The following is a 21,881-nucleotide window of genomic DNA, read 5'->3' as shown; positions in this document are numbered from 1 at the left end:
TATTTTAAGTGTCTTGCAGTCAAGGGATATCCGTTGCCCTCTTCTCTGCTCGCCACCGCTTATGTAACATTTTATTACATTAATCGTAAAAGAGCTCAATATTTTAACACACTTTCAATATTTAATAAAATTTCGATTAATGTATTGAATCTTAGCCAAAAAAGTAACATTAATAGTGCCGGATACAATGTAACTTTTGTGTTTCCCTCCTAATTTTAGGGTTGCAATTGAAAGTAATGGGAAACGTCACACTTTTTTATATATATCCTAAAGAAGGCAATTGAGAAAAATCATAAAGCGTTCCTTTCATTTCGAAGGGCGCCAATTACCTCACGGAAGTTGTGCTGTAATCCTACGCATGATAGATTTTGGAATGCAAACAGTTTTTCTTTAAAATTTCATTCACTGGCTTTTCAATTTCTATATCATCCTCCATACACCCGAGTTTTCTTATTTAAGTCCTTTCAAATCGTCCGCGGAAAATCTTGTCCGCATGTCACCTTTGTACCTCTTTCCTGATAATCTCATCTTTCAAATGTTTATTATTTACTTTTTTTCCCGGTCTCATTTTACGTTATGATTAATAGAGACTGCCGTGTGCTACGTGGAATTGGATAGTTATTTTCCTTATTTCAGCAGTGAATTGACTTTTTTTCTTCTTTTTTCTACTTTTCTTTTGTCAACAGACAATATCGTATGATTTTACCGAATTCGAATGAATGAAGTTTGCGCTTTATCTGAAGGATGATTCTTAGGACTAAAAGTTAGTAATTAGGAGTGTGATTTATGCGGAGGGAAATCTTATAAAATAATCATGTATTGTTGTTTTGTTACTAAAGAGTTTTTAGAATCTTTGGTGAGTTACTATTATTGCAGATTTTTTTTAAGCTGCTTTTTTAAATTCAGAAATGCAGAAATATTCCTACTATAAAAGTTACATTTAATATGTTTTGCCCAATAATTATTTGTATTTGTGTGTATTTCTATGTTTGAAGTATAAGATATACAATGTATTTTTAATTAATTTGTGCAAATAATTAATAGTCCTGATTTAGAAGAAGTTAATATATCCTTTTTAAACAAGTTTGAAACTACAAAACGACTGTCCCGCTCCCAATTTTAATTCAAAAGGTTTTATTTCATAAAATAACTGCATCACGAGTAGTAGTATTGCTTTTCTTATGGATTCTTTTTCTTTATATTTGACTTAAATTTCTCAATACAAGTTTTCAAACAAAATGCCCAGCGAGAAAATATTTTTTATAGAATTAAGTTGCTGGCATAAAACTTCATGTAAGCTAGTGTATAAATTATTAATAATAATTAGTGCAAATAATTGTGCAATAATGGCTTAAAGATGAATTTTTAATCTTTTGTTTAATTAGATTTGATAAATACAGTGAATTACCTTATTGTATTGATGACTACTTGAATGATTATGTTTTAACTCCTATTTAAATCATTGGAAATAAATGCATTTTATAGAATTTTTCTAAATTTAGAAAATTCATGAAAAAATTAAGTTTGTTAATTCAAGTTTTCCAATTAATAAACTGCATTTTTAAAATTTATTATTTTGGTTTATAATTATACAGCTTTTCTTGTTTGGTATTTAATTTTATTTTAGTTTTTATACTTGTTGTAATTTTTGAATTAATATGAAAGAGCATATTTGATGCTCTTAATTACATTTGTTAGAATATTTTTTAAATGATTTGATTTCTGAAAGCACTACAATAATTGCTATCCTGGCACTGGTGAATATTGAAATTTAAAAATAATAATAAAAAAATCTATTTTGATTGGTTAAAGTACAAGGATTAAAAATAAATTGCAAACTGATTTTTATTCTTGCATCAATATTTATTGATAAAAAAGCAGTTTTTTGAATCTATATAATAATTAAAGTTTTCAGATTGCTCCTGTGTCTTTTTTATTTATTTAATTTTTTTTCAAAATATTTTAAACATTGATTTTACATAAATATTGAAATGAGCTTGAGTAGTTGTAGTCTATGAAAATGTGCCATTTCATGTTTGGTGTATTTTAATTCATAATTAATTTTATTTATTTATGAACTCTTTTAGACTGTTTAAAATACATATTTTTGAATGATTTAGTAAGTTGTGGTTCATCAAGTTTTAATAGGAAATTCATGCAAAAGTTTGTATTGTTATAAAATTACTATGTTTTGATTAGAGTACATAACAAACTAAGAAAATAAAGACAACCTTAATTTGATATCTATTTCGAACATTTATAAAAAAATTCTGTATACCTTTACACCCTATCAATATTAAGTGAAACCCCTTGTTAAATAGATAATAATGTATAACCGAGAGCTTAGTTTATTGTATGCAACTCTAAATAAAGTAGCATATTTGGAGGATTTATTTATTATTATTGTTAATTTTTATTTTTTAATTCAAAATGGAATTAATTTAACCGGGATATTTTTTCAGAACTGCATCTTCATTGTAATGTGCAGTTTTCTAATGGTATATAATTTCATTTAATCAATATTTTCAGAGAGTGACTCATTATTTTTTCTCATTTTCTTAAAATATATGTATAAAAATTTTTTTAACAACAAATGTAAAGTTTGTAATTTCAAAAATCAAAAAATAGACCCGATATAATTTCAAATATTGTAAAATAATATCAAAATAATTTTATCTCTTTTTTGCAGGTTTGTATTAAAGAAGGCTATCTTATGAAACAAATTGGATCATTCCAGGTAATATTTTAAATTTGTAACTTTTTTTTTTCATGTAAAATTATACATAAAATAAATCAGACTTATGTTTTTGAAAAATAAAATATCATAAAGGAACGTGCTAATTCTTCAAATTTTTGGATATCTTTAGAACATAATTTTGTTTTTCAGTTGAAAATTGTTAAATAACTTAAAATACATTTAAACATAAAATACATCAAATTTAAATCTCAGCTTCTTTATGTTTAATAAAATATAAATTTGTTTTCTCCTTTTTAGCGATGGAAACGGAGATACTTCAAAATAAAACCTCGAAAATTATATTTTGCAAAAGATAGTAAAGTAAGTAAAATAAGCTTTTTAACTTGGTAATAATGTATATTAACTTAACTTAGTATATTAACTTAGCACTTATGTAAATGATCTCTTGATGAAGTTGATTTTCTTATGTTTTCTTTATTTGTATGTAAATAATTGCCATTGGTTTATAATACAGGAATTATTTGCTGCAAAATTGGATAAATGAATTTTATTTTTATTTTTTTGCTAGTAATTGATTATAATTTATAAGGTAATGTAGAATTTCTGCAAAGCAGATTCAGATCAATCAATTGGTGTCCTTGTTGACACAATAACCCAAGGAAAATGCATGTTTATTTTATAAAAACAAAATTTATTGCATGAGTTGCAATATATACTTATCAAGTTTAGAGAAAAGATGTTATACCTTTTTCGGTATTTCCAATCCGATCTTTTTAGCAACAATCATCTTTCTGCATCTTTAAGAACATGTTATAAGGGTACTTATATGTAAAAAAAAAAAAAAAATTATGCATAGATTTTGTTTAAGGTATTTATCTTTTAATCTGTTATTAGTAATAATTGTATATGTTGCGAATAGTTGAAAAATTTGCGTGTTGTAGTCTCAAAAAAAGAGACAGAAGTAAGGAAAATTTATTTTATCAGGTTTTTTTTTCTTCCTAACAGTTAAAAGTTATCCTTATATCCTAATATAGGCAAATGCTGATGATCACCTTGATGAAACATGATAAATGTATATTCGTGTTTATATAATTATTAATTTAAACGAATTTACATTATTTAAATTTTGAAATAATAAATTCCAAATTATCTAGTTTAAAATCAATTGATTTACTTTCCTTTTTGTCATTCAGATTTTTCTTTTTCTTAGATTTTTTCCCTTTCTTGTTTCATAATTTTGAAAGATTTATTTATTAGTTAAGTAGCAAATTGTGTCTGAGGGGAGGTAAAAGATATAGATAACTGGTGCTAATTGACCATAAAATTGCTTATAAGTGATGCAGGATCATCAATATATGATTAATAAACTCTGTTTTATAATTAATGAAATTTTGAAAAAGTGCTTACCTTATTTTCGTAAATAGTATACTTTCCATTGTATAATTATATACAGTGGCTGGAAGTAGCGCACTACATGTAGGGAAACTACTCTAATTGCTACTTGCTTCATAGTTTGTCGTGCAGTGTACTACTTTTTAAAAAAATGTAGTGTAGTAAGCAGTGCAATAAAAAAAGAACAGTAGTTTTTAGCAGCTACTTTTAAAGTTAGTTTAGTAAAAAGTAAACGAGATTCTAACACAACTAATGTTTTGAATTTGATGGGTATAAAACTTCGCAGCTAAGTCAATGGACGCAATGAACATTAATAAGTATTGCATGTTTAAAATTATATATAACTAATATTTAAGATAGCCAATACGAATAATAGATAATTTATTACTTAGGTCACATATTCACATGGGAATATACACTTGTGAAATATTAATGTTATTTTAAAGGAAGAGAACATATTTTTCAGGGTGCGTAGCGTTTGTAAAAAGTGCTTAAAGGTGCTTTTTTGGGTATTTCGTTTTTAAAAGCTTTTAAAGGTGCTTTTTTCAGCTGGCGTTTTTAAAAAGTGATTTTTTTTTCTNTGTGGACAATGATTTTTTACAGATTTATGCTTTTTGTAATTTAGATAAAATTTTTAGCCCAAAATTTTACAATACCAAAATTATTTTTGAGTATATAGGGAAAAATATATAGAAATAAGTCATAAATGATATTTATTTGTAGTGACAATTTTTGAAAATATTTTCTTCCTTTACCATATTTTTGTGTTGATTTTTTAAATATAATTTTTTATTTGCACTAATTATGTCTAAATTTTCACAAGATAGGTACCTCTTAAAAAAACCCAGACAGATCAATGATTTTGCTCTTTCATAAACGACACACCTTTCCAAGAAAACAAATATTATTATCATTTCAAAAAAAGACTTTCTGATATTTTTCACTAGAGTTACATTATTTTTAATTTAACTTTTGTAACTTAGTGATAATAGTGCTTGAAAAGTTTTTAAAAAGTGCTTATTTTTGATTCAAAGATTTGGCTACGCACCCTGTTTTTGATGTACTACTTAATTTCTTAAAATACCAATAAACAACCTTCATTGAATTCTTAACACAAATGCAAGTAATTGATAATTTCCTAACGTTCATTAAAAAATATTCTTTGTTGAGAAAGGCATAAAAAGTTGAAGGTTAAATAAACAAATTTAAAATAATAAGTAGACTTATGTAACATGAATAAATATTTCTTAATAATTCTTCATGTTTGATATAAGCAATTTTTTTATTCAGACCATTTTGAACATAGGTGCAAATCAATTTATCCTGCAAGTGTGTCTCCTTTTAAGTTGTGAAATAGTAACAACATTTCAAAAGTAGTCGCACGGGCTGGCTCTAATGCAATATTCTGGGGCCCTGAACCTGCGCTGGGAATTTCTCCCTCTTCATTTAGGGCAACCATTTTCAAGCTCTACGGCAAGATCGCCCATAAGCAGTGGCACGCTGCTGATGGTCAGAGACAAGCTCAGGAGCTGAATCGAGACTGTCCCAGTGTACGTCAAAAGGAGCTCTTAAAGCTTAATAGAAACAGTATAAGGAAGATCATAGGTCTTCTTACTGGTCACTGTATCCTCAGGAGACACCTAAACATTATGGGAATAGAATCCAATTCTCTTTGTCGGGGATGTCATCTAGAAGAAGAGACATCACGACACATACTCTGTGAATGTGAGGTCTATTCTGCTCAAAGATTTGAGCATTTAGGGCAGCATATCGTCAATGCCTGGGAACTGCAAGATGTTCCTGTAAGGTGCTTGCTGAATTTTATTTCAGCCATAGGGCTTTAATGTTAATCATGATTTTAGGGTTTGGGTACAATAGACCTCTGGTCGATGTGCCCTGCTCGTCAGAGCTGCCCAACCTCTAAGTCTAACATGAATAAATATTTCTTAATAATTCTTCATGTTTGATATAAGCCATTTTTTTATTCAGACCATTTTGAACATAGGTGCAAATCAATTTATCCTGCAAGTGTGTCTCCTTTTAAGTAGTGAAATAGTAACAGCATTTCGGAAGTAGTTTGTAGTCACTCCATTTAAAAAAAGTTTTTTATTTGTTGGTCATGTATTGTACTATCACTGATTCAATGTCATGTATTATAATATCATGTAATGTAATTGGTACATTTATCTACTAGTAAACAAAACCAATACTTTATGTCCATTTTAATAGTATGGGGTGGCAAGTAATTAAATTTTATTTAGGCCTAACATCATCCATAAAACCATAGGTTGGACTTCAGTTGGCATAGAGCTGTACGGTTAACTGTCTTAACGCAGATGCTTTTAGCACCTGTCAAAATTAGATTTCAGATGAAAGAGAAAAATGTTGCCAAAATAACTTAATTCACTAGTGAAATTTAAGAAAAATTTTAGCTCCACGCTTATAGAACTGCAATTCAGCAATGTCAATTTCTTAAAGCAACTTAGGAGAGTATTGAAGAAATGACTATCCATATTATACAAAGGATTAATATGGGTGGTCATTTTTCAGGAAAACATGCTTCTTTACAGCCTCACCTAATAGGTGAACATGGTTAGGTAATACAGACGCACGCTGTGCATGGATACATAAGCAGAGATTCTCTAATTTTGCGGATATTTTTAAGTGCGAAAAGGAAAGAAAAATTATTTGCTGGGGGGAAAATAAAATCAGAAGCAGCAATTAAACAAAACTTAAACTTAAAAGATATTTCATGTTAAAACTGAAGTATTATATCCGTAACAATTTGATGGGGAATCGAAAAATAGTTCAAGTTAACAAGATTCAACTGTTAACTTGAACTACCTTGTAACCCTGGGTTACAAGGAATCTTGGGTTATAAGGAATTGTAGACAATTAAGTCCTACTCTTTTTAATATGTGCTAAATGAATTGTGCCAAATATTTAGACTCTTTTGTCTAATAAAAGACGAAGAAAAAAGAAAAACTTGAGTACAACTTCTGAGCACTAAAATAGAAAAAAATAAGTCTTCTTCATTATACAATATTAAAATTAAAAATTTGTTTGCTTCAGATTACCCTATTTCGGTGAACATGTATAATGATGGCTTCCATACTGTTTTGATGTCTATATTTTAGTTTCATATTGTATATTATTCTGACAAAAAGGCTTATAAATACCTCTTTCTATTTTCAGTCTGCAATATTTGAAGAAGTTGATCTATCTGATTTAAGCATTGCTGAATGTAGTATCAAAAATGTAAATCACAGTTTTAAAGTAAGTTAAATTTGTTATTTTCTTTTATTTTTTTATAAGATTTTATTATTTTAATTAAACAAAAATTAGTAATTTGTTCTTATGAGATCTTTACAAACACATTAATTTGATTAATATCTAATTTGAATAAATTGTATTATGATTTGATGAAATTATTTACTATGTTACGTAAGTAAATTATGCAAAGAACTCAAAGGAGTTGTTTAAGAATTTATTTAATTTAAATACTTGTTGGAAGGATATATTTTTCAAAACAGATGCTTTTATGATGTTTTAAAAAATCGTTTTACATTTTTAAGATACTCTGTTAATATATTGCTTATACTGAAAGGAAAAAAATATTGAATCATATTGCAAATAGTTTAAAACTTTATATTTTATTACGAAAAGGGTAAGTAAAGAGGATTGTGTCATGCTACATTTAAAATATGGATAAAAAAATCCAGTCAAAGTATGTAAAAAAAGGTTTCTGGAATTCTTAAGGTATGAGAGTTTTTAGTCTTTCAGCTTTCCATCTTTTTGAAAAATTTTAAGATTATGTGAGATGGAACAAGATAAAAAATACATAAAATGTCTTTACTATAGCTTTGACAAAGTCATTTTAATCTTTTTTTTCGTTAGATGAGATTATTTCTTTTCAAACTGTGTTTGTGTGTATTTCTTAAATGTTAGTTAGGTGTTCACTTTAGAAAACAAATTTTTCTTCCTTTTGAAAGTAATAAGTAATGACTTTATTTTAAAAATTGAATGAGTTTAAGAAAGAGTTTTGATCAGGCTCTTTTTCTATTTAATTTGAATTACAAATTTATATTAAAGAGGAAACTAATATTTATTATGCAATAATGAAAGAAATTAGCGATTTAATATAAAGTGAGATTATTTCTTTTATTTTTGTTTCCTGAGCAATCATGTACGTGTATTAATTAAAATTTTTAAACCAATTTTCATTGAGAAATTGCTTTTTATTTTTAAAAAATAAAGATTCACCTTCATATTTTTATTTATTGAGTCTTAACTAATGTTCAACTAATCATTAAATCGTGATTGATTCTATATGCCATATTGGGGGAAGGGGGGATGTTGACCTGTCAAATTCTAATCTTATACTTTTCTTTCAAGGTTATTACTCCTTTTCGAAGTTTAATTCTTTGTGCTGAATCTCGTAAAGAAATGGAAGATTGGATCACTGCCTTCAAAAATGTCAGCAATAAAGATTTTTATGAGGTAATTATTTTTTTTTCATTTGTTTTTTAGTGATTTTTGTAAAAGGTTCATTTCAAAAATTAATATAAATATGAAAGTTACCTTACTATGCTCCCTATCATTGTTAATCCTAAATGTTTAATTATATGCACGAGTTTAAATTTTGGTAGATTGTGTATTTTTTAAAAAATTTTATCTATTTATCTGTAATTTAATTTACTCATCTTAGATCTGTGTGTCATTCCCAACCTAAAAAAATGTGTTAAGTGTTACGGCAGTAATTTTGAAAATACCAAATAATGCATTACTTTAGGGTATTTCAAAACCATACAGTTCAAACACTTTTTAATCAATATTTAGTCTTGAGAAGATTTAAGGGATCAGTTAAAAAATCTAAACAAAAAAATAATTTATGAGTACCTTATATATAAATGCTCTTAAAACATTTTGTTTAACTGAGGAGAAATCTTAAAATGAGTGCAATAAGGTTTGTAACATCTATATTTTTTTAGTTTATTTTGTTTTACATTGTAACATAGCATTTTGAGAAAAATTGTTCAAAGACCAATAATTTCCGAATAATACAGTATTAATTGCTAATAACTCTTCAATTTTATAAACATTCTAATTGGCTCTATTTCAAAAGATTCCTAAAATAGTTGACTGCTTCAAACATTTGTGGCTTTTTAAATTGGTCATACTTCTAACTATATGTAAAAACCTAATGATGGTGTTGCAGTTTTTCATTGTCGGTACTTTTTTACTAACCGAAAAATCACATGGTTGGATTCAATTTTCCCATGTTAATTTCCATATTACTTTGGTTGTCATCAGCATACAATTCATAACAGTCATAAAAGATATTGTTTTTCCTATAAAATATTTTTCTATCCTTAATTTAAAGGTATTTACCCGTACTATTTATTTTTCTTATTCTGTTCTGCTATTGTTTTTTTTTTATTTTGCTATTATTGTATTTGGAAACTAATAGTTGTTTCTTTATTATAATGTAATTCTATGATATTTCCTTATTACTCTACAATTTAAGATGAACTTATTTGAATTGGTATCTAAACTTATTAACTGTTTTAAAATTATAATTTTTTTTTTGGTGTAAATTGCATTGATATGCTATTGTACGTTACTGTTAAAGAGTTTCATTAAATGATTTATAACTTAACAATCAGCTTCATGCATAATGTGATCCATGCACAAATTGTAATTAATATATCAGTCTGTTTGGTAAGCAAAATATTGAATTATGGTTCTGAACTTACCAAATTTGTTCTAACAATGAACCTTTAAATTCAAAAGTTTTTTTTTTTTTTTTAAAAAAAGGAATGATTACTAAGCAAAATTATTTATGTTCACTAATAGATCTTAATTAAACCATAAGAGAAATAGAATTATACGAGACCTTTCATACTATTTATTGATCAATTTTTACTCAAAATAAACATTTAATTTATAGAAATGAGATTTGGAGGGGGGGAGGTAGGGCTAAAAGAGTAAACAAACAGAATTATTTATAGTAAATATATCAGGACAGGGTGCATAGTGTTTTTAAAAAGTGCTTATTTTTGTTTTTTAAATGCCCTTACAGGTGCTTTTTTCATTGGGTGTTTTTAAAAAGTGCTTAATTTTCCCTTTGTCAAAAAGAGATTTTTCCTTTACTAAGTTGATTTCACTTTGAATTATGCAAAAAGAAAACAGTTCACATTGTTCTATTCAACGTTTTCACAATTAAATCAAATATTTCTATTTCAGTGTATTGTCAGTCCGTAGCGTATGAAAACGCCATTTCCTTTACATGATTCAAAATTTCATGATTTTTGACAAAAACAATGCCAAAAGATTTTTTTTTTTTTTTTTTTTTTTTTTTTTTTTTTTTGGACAAGATAAAACCGTAAATTGTCAAAAACTTTTTCCAACCCTACCTATTTATGATATTTTTTAAAGTGCTTAAAAATATTTTTTGAGTGCTAGAAAAGTGCTTAAAAGGTGCTTATTTTTTGTTGCATAATTTGGCTATGCACCCTGCAGGATTGCTGTGCAGCAGCAAATAAAAACTAAATTCCCAAGTTTTTTTTTTCCAAGATTTTTTTAATTACAATAACCAGAAATTTTCATGCTCCATGTAATTGAGACATAGAAGGAAGTAAAAGGCAGACTCATTATCTTTTATGGCATAAGGGGGTCAACTTTATTTAATTATTTTGTACTTTTTTTTACTTAATCCTAGATAAGCTGAATTTTTATTCTATTTAGCTGAATGACTGAATTTTTATTTGTAATGTGATATCATGATCTTAACAATATACCTAAAGTTATGTAAGAATTCATTTCTATTTTATGAATTGACTTTCTGTTAATCATGGTTTTTTTCTGATTAGTTATTTAAACAATCTCATCTCATTGTTTATTTATAAGGGCACAGATCATCATGAATTCTTGTCTGGGCAACATAATTGGTGTGTTACTTATTATGCTCGTCCAACATTCTGCAATGTCTGCAGAGAAGCCTGGCCTGGCATTGGAGTGAGATCAAAAGGCTTATCATGTGAAGGTAAAAATGTCTTACTTAATTAACATCCTCAAATTTTTATTTTTGTGGCAAAATATGTGCATGTGTAGTAGAAGATTTTACATGAGACATTTAATAATGAAGCCCAATTTAATTCTCTTGGTAATTATCTAATTGCCATGAGAATAAAGATGAATATTCTACGATGGAATAAAGATTAATATTACAAACTTTTATTTAGGTTTAACCCTTCTATAAAGCTTCCACACATAAACAATCCAATGTTTCATAAAATCAAACATGCTCATTTGTTGACTTTCAAAGCAGCATGTGCTTTATTTTTGAATAATACTTTCACTAGAAATGAAAACAAATATTGTGTGAGGAATAAATGACTATAGTCTTACATTTTCTCCAAAGAATTATTTACATTTTGGTAATCTCTTAAGTTTTAATTTCAGTCTTTTGGCTTTTGTAATTTTTCGTAATTTATATATATACAGTGAAACCTCCTGGAAAGACCACCTCTATGTAGCAACCAACTCTATTTACGACACTTTTGAAAAACCTGAAATTTTTTCATAGACTTCGTGTTGAAGAAAACCTTCAGGAGAGACCATTAAAATCTCTCCCAATGAACAGCAAACATCTGTACCAAATACGGAAAAAGTCAAATAACTTCACTAAAATTCTAAAGTCAATAAATGAGAAAAATGATGAATTTTTCCTTGCAGTTTTTAAATTTCTTAACAATTATTTTTTATATAAATTTCGAACCATCTAATCAACTGCAGATTTAAACTTATCCATGATTTTAAAAATCTAAGACGTTATTTTCTTTTTATTTCAGAGACATAATATATTTCTTCCATTTTAAATTTTTACATTTTGGTGTCTTTGACCTGAAAAGGTCAAGGTAAAAATATAACGCAACCTTACTAAAGGAATTTTTTTTCTAAAAATAGGCCGAATAATATGCAATGAATTTAAATGCTGTAACTGAACAATAATAATTCATTTAACTAATAAATCATTAACTGAAACTGATTCCTTAGGTCAACTCATTTAATTTATTTAGAATTTATCTATGAGGAGGATTAAATATTATCCGTCTATTTTACCCAAAGATTTATGTAGCTGAAAATTTTACATTAATGATATATTATATAATATTTCTTAGATTGAAATAATATTTTTTTATATGTTAGATTGAAACCAAAAATTATTATTTTTTATAATTTTTTTAATATTTTTATGTTTTTTAGATTGAAACAAAATATTTTAAATGAACTTGTATAATATTTTTTAAATATTATGATTTTTTTAATATAAATATTTTTTAAATCAATAATATTTTTTAGATTGAAGAAAATTAATTATCAACTATGTCAACCTTCATCTATCAAAAGGTACCTCATGATAGAATCAAATTAACATGTCTTATATACTAGTGAATTGGTATTTAATATTTATAATGGTAGTTACGCCACATTACTCCTCTTCCAGAATTTTATCTGTGATAAAATTCGATGAACGATTACCACTAGTTGATTCATGCTGTTAATATATTTAGATCAATTTGGCTCATTACATTTTTTCTTCATTTTTTTTGTTTATAGCATTTCGCTCATTTTTTTCTTCATTTTTTGTTTATAGCATTTCGCTCACTTTTACCCCTATATTATTTATTACCCTATATATTTTATCTACTTCACCAGATCTTTTTTTCTTTTTTTTCCTTCGAGCAGTTTATATTAAGCAAATTAACTGTTTAATGTGGACAATCCATATCAATATTAGCATGTTCATATCACGTCCGGGTCGCCATTGAAGTGTTGTTTTATCACCTTAATACAAGAGAGACTTATTCAGAAGATTAGCAAATATTTATTCACCATAGCTGTTCTTTTTCAACCAGACTGTTGCCACCCAACATATAAAAAGTAATTTATAATCATCTTGCTTAATCGATTAAGAATAATACTACAGAGTTTAATTATCGACTATTTCAACATTCATCTATCAAAAGGTACCTCTTTATAGAATCAAGTTAAATATTTTATATACTAGTGAACTGGTATTTAATATTTATAGTGGTAGTTACCCCACTAGATTGAAACAAAACTTGTTTAAATATTGTGAAAAATCAGTAATCACAAACTATTTTTTTATCTGTGATGTAATCATTTTTAGCAATTCTTTTTCTTAAGCAGTCTGCTTTTATGTTATTATTTTAGCCCTAAAAATTTAATTAATTTAGTTAATTAAATTAATAATTTAATTTTATATATTATAGATTGGTATAAAAATGAAATTCATTTCAATTTTGATACTAATTTTTATTTTAGAATTGAACATAATTTTATATTTTCCTTAAAATGTTTTATTAATATTAACTAATTAATGTTAATGCAGTTTAAGCATAATCTGAATAATAATAAAATTTGACAAATACCTTCCTGTTTTTTTTTATATATAAATTCTATTAGTAAATAAAAAAATAAAAAAGATGTATCCTATTACTTCTACATATTCAATAATAATTAATTTCGTGAAAGCAACACCAATTAAAACTAAAATATTTGATTTCTATTAGCTTCTTGATTCGATTATTGTTGTTAAAAATACTGGGTGTTTAAAAAGAGAAAGGTTGTAACAAATGTTTCCTGTCATTGTGAATATCATCTACACAAACAGTTCATCTTGGTGTTCTTGCTCATATTTTGTAAAACGATTTTTGGCAAACGAGACTTTCTTTAAAACACATTGTTGTGAAGTCTGTTTTAAAAAAATACCTTTATCAATAGTTTACAAGGTTTCTGAAATGGAACTATCATGCTATCAGATTGGAACCATCATTTACTTCCAGTTCTGCTGCAAAAAGTCAGCTACAGAATGTCACCTAATCATTTGTACAGCTTTAAATACTACTGTTGTATCATTTGCACTAAAGGTTTGGTACCAAAAGTTCTAAAGCGAGGACTATGACTTACAAGAAGTAGAATGCTCTGGCTGGGCTGCAAGAACCTGTTGAAGAAAATCAGTATTCTACCACTCGAGAGCTAGCTAAGGAGTTGAATGTTAATATCATATCCACTAGTCACACTATGCATCATATAAATTTAATGTACAAGATCTAAAGCTGATTCAGATAAAATTTGTTAAGCTGTTCAATTCAAGAACAACGTTCTGGATGGGATTGTCTATTGTGATGGATTTACTTCCACAATACAAAACGAAAAAGGGGTTGGTCTGCACCTGATGAGTCGATTGGTAGCATTGTGAAGCACAATTTGACTAACAAAAAGATCATGCTTTGTATCTGCTGGGATTGCTTTGATATTATCCTCAAAGAGTATCTTGATAAATGTTCAGCCATTGACAGTAAGGTTATAGCAAAATGCTAATCCATCTTGATGCTGCTATTAATGCAAAACTTCAAACTGAATTTCTGTTACAGGAAGGTACTGTTTCATCAAGATAACACTAGACCACATGTGTCTGCATACTGTTTGGCCTCTGTAAGAACTCAAATGGAATATTTTACCATGCCCACCATCATTCCATCATTTGGACTTCTACCCTTTTTTTACCATTCTGAAACAAAGTTGATCATTTTTTTTTCTGTACTCGCAGCCACCAAGTTTCTGTACCAAAGATGGTGATTACTACCCACACTAAAGATACTGTTTTCATGTTGTTGTTTTTTCTAACTTTATTAAGAACTTTTTTTGGTAGGAACTTTTTGTTAGAACCTGATAGAAAAATTTTCCATTTTTTGTGCTCTAATTAACTAAAAATTGTAACTAGTTTTAATTCTTATTTTGCTGTATTTTTATATTTACACATAGTTTGCAAATTTAAGGCACATAAGTTATGTGCTACAAAAGCACCAAACAACTGTAAATGGACCACTTTATCTTCAGTTGGTAAAGATATCATTGAAGATGAAGATATTGTAAGTATAATCATATCAAATATGATCTGAAATGTGAATTTTTTTTCCAAATATTTGTTGTTTTTATAATTTATGTATCACTTTTATTTTCCTTCAGAATCTTTCTATGCCTCATCAGTGGTTAGAAGGAAATTTACCTGTAAGTGCAAAATGTAGTTTATGTGATAAAACTTGTGGCAGTGTTTTAAGGTTGCAAGACTGGAAGTGCCTGTGGTGCAGAGCTATGGTAATTTATTATGTATTTTCTGTTTAAATCAACACAAAGAAAATTCTTAGATGAAATTATAATTGTTAATTCGAAAAAGTGACTTATAAAAATATTAAAATACTTGATCATAAAAAGGTTTTTTAAAACATTTGAAAAGTGCTTATTTTTTTATTGTTTCTAAGCTTTTCTTAATGGTTTTTAAACTTTTGTTGTGGCTGACATTAAAGCTTTGCATTATATTTGCTCATTTTCGCCTTTAAGGCTTTTAATTTCTATGTTTGAAGCATTGTGGAAAAAAAATTAACCAATTTTTTGTAGGAACTTAAACTAATCTATAAACTGCAATATAATTTAAAATCAGCCATATAATTCAATTGATAAATCACTTGAATAAAATGTTGTAATAACTGAATTTTATTAGATGATAAACTATTTAAATTTATTTGAAAACATAAAAAATGTTAAATGCCAGTTCGTGACATTTTGGTCCCATTCCAATTCAGTCTCATTGCTAATTCAATTCGTCTTTTTTTAGTATAGACATTCCCTCCTTTTTCTTCCTTTTTTTAACCTTTTTTTTTATTATAATGGTTACGTTTCAATAGACCTAAATATATTTTTAGGTTTTTAAATTATTTATTTATTATTTTCAGAATGAATTTTATATCATGAATTTTAAATGGTTATTATCACTATTATTTAAAACTTATTGAGTGTAGAATTAAAGTTCCAAGTTTTTACAAAGATTTATGAAAGATTGCTCACTCTTTTTTTTTTTTTTTTTAATTAGTGAACCACTTTTTCAAGTTTCAATGAAAACTTTCCTTTTTTTTGTATTCCACTATTTATTTAATTATGTTAATTGTTATGTAATAATGTATTATGATTGTGAAGTTTGATAAATAAATAAGGATTTCTGAGTTAACTATCTTCGCGTGGTGAAATTTAGAAACTCTTTTCAAATAATTCCTACCTTAGAAAAAGAAAATGTTTATAAAGAAGCTAAATATTAGCAACCAAAAATTTATGACATAGAAATAAGGATAATTGCAATTACTTTTGAATATTTGGTGAAATTTTTTACATTTCAATGTCTTAAGGGGAAAAACAGAAATGGTAAACTACGGTATAGAATCGTCTTGCATCAGTTAAAAGTTAATTTTAACCATATGCACTTTACTTTTACTAAGATGCAAATTTTATGTATTTAAAAAATATTTTGACCTAGAATATGCATTAGAAAAAATTACTTGCATGAGAAAAATTATGTTCTCATGCAACATTTTTGTCATGTCTACATTTTTGTTCTTAAATTTATCCTGATTGTTTTCATCAAAAATTCACTGTCTGATTACTCAATGTTTTTTGCTGCAAAACATTTAATATTTTCTTTTCACTTAATTAGGTGCATGCATCTTGTAAAGCCCAATATCCTGTTAAATGTCCACTTGGAGTATGCCGTGCATCAATAGTTCCACCCACATCTCTTCATAGTATTGGTAATGATGAATCATGGGAAGCAACTTGTCCTCTCGGTTGTAGTCCTCTTTTAGTTTTTGTAAATTCAAAATCTGGAGATAATCAAGGTGTGATGTTCCTTAGACGATTTAAGCAACTGCTCAATCCTGCACAAGTGTTTGATCTCATGAATGGTGGTCCAAGCTTAGGGTAAGACTGTATTTATTTAGAAACTAAATCTAGTTTAAAGCAATTTCTGACATAGATTTAATCTCATCATATATAAACTAACTGCTGACAAATCATAAAATCCTTTTAATTCAAGCATGTAAGTTGTAAAAATATTCTACATTTACCTTTTTTTTTCCCCTTCAATTTTTAAAAAAATCATTAAACGTTTGCAACTGAAACACTACATTTTCAATACAGATGTGTAAACGAGCATATCTTTATTCCTATTTTCAATCATTGCACTTCAATACAAACATTGCTTATTGCACTTGGAGATATTTTTAAATAGTTATTTTTTATTTTTAACAAAACATATTAGTAAATGAGGGTATAAACTCAAATATGCTATGATTCATAAGATTATTATTGCTTTGATATTTGATAAATTCTAAGTGAATATTTCTTCTAATTATTTATTATAGTTTAAAAAAGGCTATAGCAGTCTTATTTGGAAAAAAAATATCTGTGTTGACATACTTGATATTGTTTTATTGTCTAATATTGTGTTTTGCTTGAGTACCATGTTTGATGTTTTATTTCTGTAGTAATATTAAATTATATTAATATTAACTAACTATTAATATAATATATAACTAACAGTAATATTAAATAATTAGCAATAACCAATTCAAGAATCCCAATATGACACTGTAAAAAGGTATAAAATGAACCAACGATTGTTGAAAATGGATAAAGTTTTCTGTTGTAAAAAATTATTTATTATGTTGGATTAAAAAAAAAAATTGATGGTTAAGTTTTTATTTAATTTTTTATCTGTGTAAAGTTTTATATAGTTGAAAAAATATTATTGCATAGTTAATGTAGCTTCAAAGATTTATCTTTTAATTTTAAAAATAATAAAGATTTTTTAATTGTATTTAATAGTTTTATTGACTTGTTTTAAAAATTCGTCAAGTGAGAATTATAAGTCTAAAACGTTTCTTTAAGGATAGTTCCGACATCTATTTTTTATATATTTGCTTGAGATTCTCTCCTATTAAAAACTATTTGAAATGATAAAAAAAAAAGATATATATGTTACCGAAAAACCCAAGACTGATTTTAAGTAGCTCTTGATTATTGCTTTAAGAAATTTTTTCTTTAAATCCAAACTTAGTGATTTTATGAAGAAAAAAAAATGAAGATCTTGTAAGTTATTATTTTTATTAGGGTTTAAATTATAATTTTTTCTGTAAAGGAGATGTTTAAAAATTTTTAATGGTTACTCAATGTTTTTTTCCATTCAAAACTTCAAAGAGAATTAGTGACAGCTAGTGTATGTTTTATTTCTAAAATTTCAGTGCCTTTAAAAAATTTTTGAATGCAGGTAATTTCGATAGTAATTGAGCAAGAAAATCTTTTCAGCCCATCCAAATAAACAACCTTTTTTTTTACGCAAAACTGTTTTTATCAAAAAATTATTAATTTTTAAAAATTGTTTTGTTGACTGAAAAATATTAGTAATCATTTGTTTCTGCTTCACAGTGCTAGAAAATGCTTCTTTTTTCTAAAAATAATTAATTACAAGATAGTTGCATGTTGTAAATATTTTTAACATTAAAAGTATGTATGGTGGTAATTTTCATCAAGAAAAATTGCAATGAATATATAATTTTAGAAAAGTTTATTTAAGTCTTAACTATCAAAATCGAAGTATGTCTTTTCTCCCTAATTTTTTTTTTTTTTTTTTTTAATTTTCTTTATATATACATATATGATACCAATTTCTAATACTTTTTAATGCTTTTCCAGGCTTCTGATGTTCCGCACATTTAATCCATTCCGTATTCTAGTATGTGGTGGAGATGGTAGTGTTAGTTGGGTTCTGGCTGAAATAGATAAACTTAACTTACATAGACAGGTAATTAAAACTATTTCTTTCTTCCCATCATCAATGACACAGTTTGTGCAAACACAAGTTAGAACATTTAGCTAATAGATGTTAAATCAGTTTTTATGGAGCTTCATCGGTACCTAATTATTACATTTGTTTTGCAACTTTTTATGATTTTTAATTTAAAATCTTTAATTAGGTTTTCTGAAAATTTCTGCAATTTATCATAAAAGTGTTTTTGCCTTTAAGTTTTATTTCAGAAACAGATTGTGATTTTACAAAATCAAATCTTATTATGTATGTCAGTTTGCTGATTTTAACAAATTTTGGTCACTGTGAACTTGATTTTTTTTATTAGTACTAATTTATGAAATAATTTTTTATTTCAAATTCACTACTCAGTATACTATAAATTTCGTTTCGTGTTTTGTTCTGTTTTTTCTTCACATTTTATTTTATGCTAGATATTTTACACTTAATGTATTCTATTTTGTTTAAATTTTTTGTAGTGCTCCTTATACTATTGTATTAATATATTTTGCTTTGGCGTATTGATGCAATATTAGAAAGCACTCTTTTTTGTGGATATAATTGTGTGAGCTGATGAGGAGATTATATCTTTTCATTTTTTTGTTTTCCTGCTTTTTAATATATATTTTTTAAAAGAAATTTTAAACATTTTATTTGAATAATTTTTCTTCTCTTTTCATTAATCTTTTAATACTTCCACACTTTCTTTATATTTTTAACTTATTTTATGAGTTCTATATACTTGCAGCTTATACAATTATTATATTATATAGTATAATAATTATATTATATATTATAATAAATATATTATATATCATATATAATAATATATATATTTCTAGAAATTACACCTAATGTAATCCTTAAAAAATTTGAAAATTTGCTCTAAAACTTAGGAAGGATATGGAATTGTCTACTCAAAAATAACTCAAAATAATAAGAGCACTGACTCTAAAATAATGCTGCTATTTGTCTGCTTCTGTTGATTCAGTTTGTATACATAATGTGATAGTATTTGATTTTTTTTCTTCATTATCTTTGTTATCTATGTATTTTAATGCAGTGCCAAGTTGGAGTATTGCCTTTAGGAACTGGTAATGATCTAGCCAGGATTTTAGGCTGGGGCTCTTCTTGTAATGATGATGCTCAACTTCCTCAAATGTTAGAAAATTATGAGAAAGCTACTGTTAAAGCCTTAGATAGGTAATTTTATTTTACAAAACTTTCAAAATCTTTTAATTTTTATCCATGTTTTTAAAAAAATATGACATGAGTCTAGAAATGCATTCAAAGTTAAAATGTATGTAAACCATTTATTTTTTTGGTTCTTATTTGGGTATCTATTAGATCAAATTGCAAAATATAGGACCTTTTATGATAGATTATGTTAATTATAAATTTTTAAGACTGAAAAAAATATTTAAAAAAATCTCTTCATAAAGAATCTCTTTTTTTTTCCTTAAAATATAACTTTATTTGTATATTTTAAATTAACTTAAAGTTTAAAAATTCAAAATCAGTTACCAAGCATGATTTACTTTAAAATTTGCATTTATATTTCATTTTTTGTTGCTCTCTAATTCATTATTATACTTTCATTTTTTAAATTATATTGAAGTTCTATTTAATTTTTGACAGTATCCTTTTTATGGTCTGGTTTGTTTTGTTCTTAGAGTGAATTTTATTTGACTGAATTGAATTCTAGTAATATATTTCCAAATTTAAAAGTTATTTTGTAATCCCATTCAGCATTCAAACAAATAATTAATTTTTAGTGAAGAGGATATTTTATTGTTTCACTGTGGTTTTTTATAAGGATGAAAATAATATTTAATTAAAATGAATATATAATATTAAGCTTTTTGCTAAAAACATGTCCATAAAAGTACCATTACCTTATTTCTTGAAATTGATGATTCTCATAAAATGCGACAAGGTATTTATAAGTACCGATTTCCTAGTGATTTTAAGATTATGATACATTTATTAGGATTTGTGAGTTATAAATCGCCCATCTAATTTATTACTTGTATCGATTTTGTCATAAATCTAAATTATTTTTTAAAGGCAGTTATTGCAACATTTTACATTGTAATTTTGAAAATCCAGTTTTTTTTATTACAACACAAGAGTTTCAAATCGCAAATTTAACGAAGCCCTTTTTGACGTGTTTTGTTTTTACCCATTTCATCATAAATCCTGACGTTTAGATCATTTTTTGTCATTTATAACTACTACTAATTTTCACATGGTTTAAAAACTTAAAATAAATTTTTTCGCGTTAGGGAATAATGGAAATTTTAATAATTATAATTGGTTTATTGAATAGGTTGAATGTAAAGTCTTTCTCATGATTCTATGAAAGGGAGTAATCAAAAATATCAATTAATGCATAATTTAAAGCCAGAAATAGATTAAAAGACAGGGTGTGAATAGAGCGTGAGAAAGAACGTTTAGTTTAGAATAATAAATTGAGGAAAAAATTTAAATAAAGGAAAAACATAAAAAGATTAGTTGAAGCTTTTTATGTTTTATATATATATATACATATATATAAAGTTAAAAATATAGCGAAAACATTGAAAATAATAAAGATTTATGAAAAGAGAAGAGAAAGAATAATTAAAATTGAATAAATTTTTAAAGATATATTTTTTAATTTTAATAATTTTTCTTTTTCTCTTTTTTTTTAATCTTTATTATTTTCCATGTTTTTTCTATATTTTTAATGTATATTATCAGTCCTATATACTTCCTGCTTATGCGCAGTAAATGAAACTTACTAATTTTCTTCGTTTTTCTCTTTTCTTTTTATCTTTTTTGTGCTATATATCTATGTTCGTCTGTATCTTCTTTTTTTTTTGTGATGAATTAATTATTGTGAAAAATTTAAAGAGTTTTTTAAAGAAAAGGTTCAGTTTTTTGTTTTTAAATAAATTCAAATGATTAAAACTATTTAATTTTCTGCGAATGTGTTATTAAGTTTACTGATAAAAAAAAATTAGTGCATAGAACACTGTTTATATAAAAATGATCATATTTACCACTAACATGACTAAATATACATGG

General features: G+C 26.1%; 1 protein-coding gene across 5 annotated transcripts in view; it reads left to right on the top strand.

Moving 5' to 3' along the window:
- The window catches only part of LOC107438610 (diacylglycerol kinase delta), an 89,970-nt gene that overhangs the window by 37,284 nt on the left and 30,805 nt on the right, over window positions 1-21,881 (top strand). For 3 of the 5 annotated variants that reach the window (XM_016050931.4, XM_016050929.4, XM_016050932.4), the window contains exons 2-11: window positions 2,690-2,737; window positions 2,996-3,058; window positions 7,286-7,366; window positions 8,486-8,590; window positions 11,000-11,135; window positions 14,945-15,051; window positions 15,149-15,277; window positions 16,665-16,927; window positions 18,701-18,809; window positions 19,876-20,015. In XM_016050931.4, the coding sequence (XP_015906417.1) occupies window positions 2,690-2,737; window positions 2,996-3,058; window positions 7,286-7,366; window positions 8,486-8,590; window positions 11,000-11,135; window positions 14,945-15,051; window positions 15,149-15,277; window positions 16,665-16,927; window positions 18,701-18,809; window positions 19,876-20,015 (1,181 nt within the window). Of the gene's footprint in view, window positions 1-309; window positions 857-2,689; window positions 2,738-2,995; window positions 3,059-7,285; window positions 7,367-8,485; window positions 8,591-10,999; window positions 11,136-14,944; window positions 15,052-15,148; window positions 15,278-16,664; window positions 16,928-18,700; window positions 18,810-19,875; window positions 20,016-21,881 lie in introns of those variants that run through there. The other 2 variants (XM_071178659.1, XM_016050930.3) reach the window with 2 other exon arrangements.

Source organism: Parasteatoda tepidariorum, chromosome 3, assembly GCF_043381705.1.
Source record: "Parasteatoda tepidariorum isolate YZ-2023 chromosome 3, CAS_Ptep_4.0, whole genome shotgun sequence".
In the NCBI taxonomy this organism is placed as follows: Eukaryota; Metazoa; Arthropoda; class Arachnida; order Araneae; family Theridiidae; genus Parasteatoda; species Parasteatoda tepidariorum.
The sequence above is the reverse complement of the archived record's forward strand: the minus strand, read 5'-3'. Positions and strand labels throughout refer to the sequence as shown.